The sequence below is a fragment of the Lathyrus oleraceus genome, chromosome 2 (assembly GCF_024323335.1).
Source record: "Lathyrus oleraceus cultivar Zhongwan6 chromosome 2, CAAS_Psat_ZW6_1.0, whole genome shotgun sequence".
Lineage (NCBI taxonomy): Eukaryota > Viridiplantae > Streptophyta > Magnoliopsida > Fabales > Fabaceae > Lathyrus > Lathyrus oleraceus.
Genome location: NC_066580.1, coordinates 440,420,492 through 440,427,998, shown reverse-complemented (window position 1 = coordinate 440,427,998; position 7,507 = coordinate 440,420,492). Strand labels below are relative to the sequence as shown.

The window sequence follows — 7,507 nt, the reverse complement described above, 5'->3', positions numbered from 1 at the left end:
GATCTAGTGACCATGGAACCTTAGGCTAAAATGGTAATCGCAGGTTTAAGTATCATACATACATACAGATAGACTTATCCTTACATGATATCTACCACTTCTTTGTCTTACAAATTTCATCCACTCAATCATAATATCTTCTGTTCAACCAGAAAAAAAAACGACACTACTCTATAGATCACTCAATCACTGCATATACATATCTTCATTGAATTAATCAACATTACTCTCTCTTCCTCCATCTTCTAGATTCTTCCATCATCAACAACAACAACAAACATGGCTGCTGCAGTAACAGCCGCAGTCTCCTTGCCATACTCCAACTCCACTTCCCTTCCGATCAGAACATCTATTGTTGCACCAGAGAGACTTGTCTTCAAAAAGGTACGTTTCATTGTTCCATAATCATATACATGCATTGATCCAATTCAGATTGCAAGTTAATTGATATCTGACACTGATTTCAGACATGTCTTTGAGCGTATGATTATGATCTGAGGTGGTTGTTTGTTTCTTAGGTTTCATTGAACAATGTTTCTATAAGTGGAAGGGTAGGCACCATCAGAGCTCAGGTTACTACTGAGGCACCTGCTAAGGTAGTAAAGCATTCAAAGAAACAAGATGAAAATATTGTTGTGAACAAGTTCAAACCTAAGGAACCATACGTTGGGAGGTGTCTTCTCAACACAAAGATCACTGGTGATGATGCACCTGGTGAAACTTGGCACATGGTTTTCAGCACTGAGGGTTTGTGTTCTCATACATTTTCTCTCTTTTATTTCCCTTACATTGACTACCCATAACAAGATTTTAAATTAAGGTTATTCAAAACCGGACCCGTCTAGGTTAATCATAGTTTAACCATAGAAAAACAAATAGAAGGCTTATTTATTTTGTGTGTTTGTTAGTATATTTATAAGGTCCTATTTAGCTATAGTTTAACCATGACAAATTTGGAACCCTATGCGGTAGCCTGCGTTGTACGTCATCAATGACAGTCCTGCGATTATTAGAGAGGTAATTAGCTAACACTAAGGTTGTTAGTAATTAGTAACTAACTTACTCTCTATAAGCAGACATTCTCATTAACTAACTACTCTAATTACGTCTATAATAGCGGTATTATCGTGATCCTTGATATTGTCGAGAACTGCCTCCATTTGCAAATGATGTAGAACCAATTGCGGTTTAAAAAAATCAAGAAATTTAATGTTGTGGCCCGAATCCGGTTGCAAAGACTGCTGCTATTCATAAGTTATAACTTCAACATGAATTGCTGTCAAAATACTAATTTTAATTTCTATCTTAAAAGCCTAATATCTGTATTATTACAGGAGAGGTTCCTTACAGAGAAGGACAATCTATTGGGATAGTTCCTGACGGTATTGACAAGAATGGCAAGCCTCACAAGCTGAGATTGTATTCAATTGCTAGCAGTGCCATTGGTGATTTTGGAGACTCCAAAACTGTCGGTCTCTATAAATTTGGAAAACTGATCATTTTATTATTTCTTTATATTGTTGTAACTGATAATTCACAAGTATATGCTAAGTTGATAACGCATCTTTTGGATGGATAGCAGTTTAACCTGATCTGATGTGATTCCTTAATACAGGTTTCCCTATGTGTGAAACGTCTTGTTTACACAAACGATGCCGGAGAAGTTGTTAAGGGAGTTTGCTCAAATTTCTTGTGTAAGGATGAATGCTTTTACTAAAAGATAATTTGTTTTGTATATACATATATCAGTCGTCAATTTTCTAATGTTCTCTACCCTTTATACCAATCACCATTGTGGTTCTCTTTATTCAGGCGATTTGAAGCCGGGATCAGAAGTAAAGATTACTGGACCAGTTGGTAAAGAAATGCTTATGCCAAAAGATCCTAATGCTACTGTCATCATGGTATGTTACTTATTCATCTCTGTCTAATTTGAAAAAGAAAAAGTTAATATCTTAGCCCTTTCTCTAATCATGATTATTGTTTTGATTTTCTATGTAGTTGGGAACTGGAACTGGAATCGCCCCATTTCGCTCATTTTTATGGAAAATGTTCTTTGAGAAGCATGAAGATTACCAGGTAGGGGAAGAGTTTGGAAAGAAAGAAAATCACTATCGAGTGATCGATGTTACCAGAAAAGTTTAGTAATATAAAAGATGTTTTTTGTGCTAACCATATTTGATGATTAACTAATAACTGGGTTTTGGACTTTTCGCATGTATGATATTTTTAGTTCAATGGTTTGGCATGGCTCTTCCTAGGTGTCCCTACAAGCAGCTCACTGCTTTATAAGGAGGTGAGTGAGATGAATCAAACTTTTCTTGCTACTCAAGAAACTCGGCTACAAGTTCTACGGAACCGGAAGGTTTACCGTTTATACTAATTTAACTGTATGTCGCAGGAATTTGAAAAGATGAAGGAGAAAGCACCCGAGAACTTCAGGCTTGACTTTGCTGTAAGCAGAGAGCAAGTAAACGATAAAGGAGAGAAAATGTACATCCAAACAAGAATGGCTCAATACGCCGAAGAGTTATGGGAATTACTGAAGAAAGACAACACTTTTGTTTACATGTGTGGACTGAAAGGAATGGAAAAGGGAATTGATGACATAATGGTGTCACTCGCTGCCAAAGACGGTAAGAAGCATATTGAGTTTTCATTGCAGGAACCGAGCCCTGGCGAATGAGAAAATACTAACAGAAGTCTATCATTTTTATTATTGGATTCAGAGAAACTGTAGTCATTATGTTGTGTTTGTTATGTGCTGTAGGCATCGATTGGATCGAGTACAAGAGAACGTTGAAGAAGGCGGAGCAATGGAACGTTGAAGTCTATTAATTTCTTTTCACTTGCATTGATAACAAGTTCCAGTTTGTGCAGCAGCTTATCTATATCACCCTCCTGTATTCTGTAGATAGATTACATTACAACCTTGTAATTTTGGTATGACAAAAAATTATACCTTGCTTGTGAACAATATTGTTTACGGAATCGTTGCAAGAAATAATTTTGAGGATCATGCAATATAGTTTATCAATTTCCTGAAATTTAATTGTGAATATTCAGTATCTATTAAGAGTTCCATATTAAATGAGATGAGATCGAAAATGGAGATCAAAGCTATGCATAAACTATTTGCTTATGAGCAGGGGTCAGATTAACAAAACAACCAACCAAAAGGATTTCTTAATGCACCCTTAATATTTGTTAGCCACCACGAGAAATTATTTAAATGCCTTCAATTTTCGAAAATACATCTTCGAACGCACCAAATTCTGAATGAATGTTGAAATATTTCAAAGTTACATCTCCATAATAAGTTAAACCATTCAATACATCTCACTCAAAAGCCATTATATACTTGAATTGGACCGAAGATGCATCTCTGTAACGTCTCAGAACTTACTATTTCATGTTATATTTGGTTTATCTATATTCAAATGAAGACTTAAACCATACCATACGATCGAAAAATAAAAATCTACGTACATAATTCTAGATTGTCAAAAAATGTCATACATAAATAAAATACCAATAAATATCAAAATATCATACAATTGACACCAATAAAGTAGCAAGACCGAAAAAATAAAATATAGACCATAATACTACCACTATATACTAAGACACTAATGTGTATGTATGACTACCTCTTCTGCCTCCTCTGCCAGCTCTGCCTCCTCGGCCATCAATCCCATCTGTCCCCCGACGTTGTCTCCGGTACATGAGTGCCCCACGTGCTTCCGTCATGATGACATCTAGGACCTGACTTGTAACACCCCGATAAAATATGATAATTATTTAATTTAAGTTTAATAGTATATTATGATGATAATATGAATGAGAGGGTATTATTTTTCAAAATAAAAGATAAACCATTCATATATATTATTGTTAGTATATTTATTAATTTAATTAAATAATTGGAATATTATTGGATTATTATTATTGGAATAATAAAGTTGGAATTGGAACGATTTTTGGAATCAGAAAAGAGTCTCATTTAGTAAAAAGGTTTTTACACGTGAAAACAGAGAAGCGACTAAAAAGTGGAAAAAGGGCAAAAAGGAAGAGCAAGAGAAAAAGGGTTGAAGAAGGGAAAAGCTTGAAGTTAAAGGATTTGCCGGATTAACTCAGGTAAGGGGGGAAATCCTTATTATTATGGGTTAGTATGACTGGGTCAATGGGTAGGAACATGTTTTAGGTTGAAATCCTTAATTGGCTTGAATTGGAATTATTAGGTTTTGATAAATACCCTTGAATTGTGATGAATAAATTACGTTAAAACTGTGAATGAATCTATATTTGGATGAGTCGTAATTTTCTGGACGTGTAGCTTTTTACGGAATCGAAATCGGAGGTCCGGAAGTCCTCCAACGGCGAAAAATGCGGGTAATTCTGCATTCTGTTCGTTGTTAGCGCAGGAACAGCTTTCTGTCTTGCGTTAACCGGTTAACCCAGGGCGTTAACCGGTTAACACTGTTATGATAATTAAGAAAATTAATTTCTGTCTTGCGTTAACAGGTTAACCCAGGGCGTTAACCGGTTAACACTGTTGAAATAATGTAAAATTTGTATTCTGTCTTGCGTTAACAGGTTAACCAATTGCGTTAACAGGTTAACACTGTTATGATAATTAAGAAAATTAATTTCTGTCTTGCGTTAACAGGTTAACCCAGGGCGTTAACCGGTTAACACTGTTGAAATACTGTTAGAATTGCATTATGTCTTGCGTTAACAGGTTAACCCAGGGCGTTAACCGGTTAACACTGTTGAAATAATGTAAAATTTGTATTTTGTCTTGCGTTAACAGGTTAACCAATTGCGTTAACAGGTTAACACTGTTTGAAAAGTGAAAAATTGATATTTAAATATTGTGTACGTTTTGGAATTGAATTATGTGTACATATTGTATGGGCTTGGCTAGGAAATGTGCCATACGCGTATGGGCATGAGGCATACGTGTATGGGCAGAAGTTTGATTTTTCTGAGCTGTTGTTGTGCAGTTTTGGTCGTTTCAGCTGAGTGATGTAATTTAGCTGATGTATGATATAGTAAGGATCATTTCCCGTTGTTTTGAGCAGTATAGGTATTAGTAGAGTGTGCTAATACTGTGATTTATTATTTGGCATGACATGATATGATTCTGGGATAAATATGCTGATGATGTATGATGGTATGCATAATGCTGTGAATATATCTATTATGTATGCAATTGTGGATGGACTGTTTATGGCTTAGAGTGTGAGCATATGTCCATTGTGGATTGTTGTTGATGTTTGCATGCTAGGTGATTTAGCGTGCATAGCATAGCCTTTATGGTGGTAGCTAATTCCCATGGTGAGGAATTAGTGAGGGAGTCACTAGGTCTCAAATGAGTGGGACTAGTGAGCTTGGTAGCCGTATCTGGGTTTGATCGGTGAGGTTGAACTATGTGTTCACGAATAGTCGGTACCGCATGCATGGGGTCTCATTTCATAATGTATGTATGGCGTATAATATGAATGGATGTATTCTAATATTATACGTGTGTTTTGTGTTTGTGTTGAGTATGATTATGAGTTGATGTTGCCGTTGCTGAATGTGTGATATGATTAGGGTGATGAATGTGTTAATTTACTTAGCATTGCATGATATTTTATAATGCTTATTATATCGATTGAGGAACTCACCCTTACAACTATGTTTCAGGTAACGAGTAGTGATTGAGTAGAAGCTAGTGCTTGGAGTCTAGTGTAGTTCCTTAGTGGGTCATACTCTGGTATATGTAACATCGGGACGGGATGTTTTACTTTGTTTTCATTTTTGGTTGTTGAACAATTTTACATGAAATGTGTTACATGGTTTGCATGTTGTTAGATTTCTATCCGTTGCGAATTGTGCAATGTTTTATTTTGATTAATAAATGAGCATGACAAGTTATTTTGGTGAATGGTGTGAAGTGTCAAGTGTGACACCCTGAAATTGCATATCTACTCTGATTCATATTTTGTTGTTTTAATTAATTATTGGGGTATTTTAGAAGGGTGTTACATTAGTGGTATCAGAGCATAGTCGGTCGAGTCGAGTCGTAATTATTCTGTTTCCATGTATGTGATAGGTGTTGTGTAACCCTATCAGTACTTATTGTTTTAGCTTGTTGGATTAACTCAGAATAGAGATGGCTGGAAGAGGTAGAGACGATGCTGCGATTGCTGAGGCTCTGGGTATGCTAGCTGGAGTACTTGGAGGGAATCCGAATGTTGTGGGATTGGGAGCTGCTCGTCAACTAAGTGAGTTCCAGAAGAACAATCCTCCAATGTTCAAGGGAGCATACGATCCAGATGGTGCTCAGAAGTGGTTGAAGGAGATCGAGAGGATCTTCCGAGTGACTGAGTGTGCCGATAACCAGAAGGTCAGGTTCGGTACGCATATGCTGTCAGAGGAAGCAGATGATTGGTGGGTTGCTGCCCGCACTGAGTTGGAAGCTGCTGGGAGTGCTGAGATCACTTGGGCGGTGTTCAGAGAGAGATTCCTGAGGAAGTACTTTCCAGAGGATGTCAGAGGAAAGAAAGAGATAGAGTTCTTAGAATTGAAGCAGGGCAACCGGTCTGTTACTGAGTATGCTGCTAAGTTCACAGAGCTGTCGAAGTATTACACTCCCTATGATGAGGCTACTAGGGAATTTTCAAAATGTGTGAAGTTTGAGAACGGGTTACGTCCCGAGATCAAGCAGGCTATTGGGTATCAGCGGATTAGAGTGTTTTCTGACTTGGTTGACTGTTGCAGGATTTTTGAACAGGATACCAAGGCCAGAGCGGAGAGCTATCAGCAGAGGGTTGATAGGAAAGGCAAGAATCAGAATGATCGTGGGAAGCCGTATGCAGTTGGCAAAGGTTTCCAGAGACGGAGTGGGATGAAGAGACCTAGTGGGGGAGACTCCAGTGCCCCTGCTAAGTGTTACAGATGTGGTCAGGCTGGACATCGTATCCATGAGTGTACCAGTACTGAGAAGAAGTGTTTCAAGTGTGGCAAAGGTGGTCACTTGGTTGCAGAGTGTCGGTTGAAGACTATGACTTGTTTCAACTGTGGAGAGGTGGGTCATATCAGTCCACAGTGTCCTAAGCCGAAGAAAGAGAACCAGTCGGGAGGCAAGGTCTTTGCTTTATCGGGTTCTGAGACTTCTGCAGATGATCGTTTGATCCGAGGTACGTGTTATATTAATGGCTTTCCTCTTGTAGCTATTATTGACACAGGTGCGACTCATTCCTTTATATCTTTGGATTGTGCTGTGAAACTTAAATTAGAGATATCTGAGATGCATGGGAGTATGGTGATTGATACTCCTGCGAAGGGTTCAGTGACTACTACTTCAATTTGTTTAAATTGCCTTTTGAGTATTTTTGATAGAGACTTTGGGATGGACCTCGTGTGTCTTCCACTAGTGCAGATTGATGTTATCCTGGGTATGAACTGGTTGGTGTTTAACCGAGTTTATATCAACTGTTTTGATAAGACTGTGATCTTT

At 37.6% G+C, this 7,507-nt stretch overlaps 1 protein-coding gene across 1 annotated transcript; it reads left to right on the top strand.

The window, feature by feature from the left end:
* Nucleotides 1-3,207, top strand: LOC127120143 (ferredoxin--NADP reductase, leaf isozyme, chloroplastic). Its single transcript, NM_001427524.1, has 9 exons — nucleotides 1-384; nucleotides 519-747; nucleotides 1,335-1,468; nucleotides 1,616-1,694; nucleotides 1,813-1,904; nucleotides 2,002-2,079; nucleotides 2,234-2,296; nucleotides 2,402-2,636; nucleotides 2,771-3,207. The coding sequence occupies exons 1-9, from the start codon at nucleotides 280-282 to the stop codon at nucleotides 2,836-2,838; spliced, it is 1,083 nt and encodes a 360-aa protein (NP_001414453.1). The 5' UTR covers nucleotides 1-279; the 3' UTR covers nucleotides 2,839-3,207.
* Nucleotides 3,208-7,507: the final 4,300 nt, after the last annotated feature.

What these genes read in the sequence shown, in the direction of transcription:
- LOC127120143 (NM_001427524.1), top strand. Translation starts at nt 280, where the DNA reads ATGGCTGCTGCAGTAACAGCCGCAGTCTCCTTGCCATACTCCAACTCC. An exon ending in AGAGACTTGTCTTCAAAAAG is followed by an intron (nt 385 to 518) that starts GTACGTTTCATT and finishes TTTGTTTCTTAG; the next exon opens with GTTTCATTGAACAATGTTTC. An exon ending in GTCACTCGCTGCCAAAGACG is followed by an intron (nt 2,637 to 2,770) that starts GTAAGAAGCATA and finishes TATGTGCTGTAG; the next exon opens with GCATCGATTGGATCGAGTAC.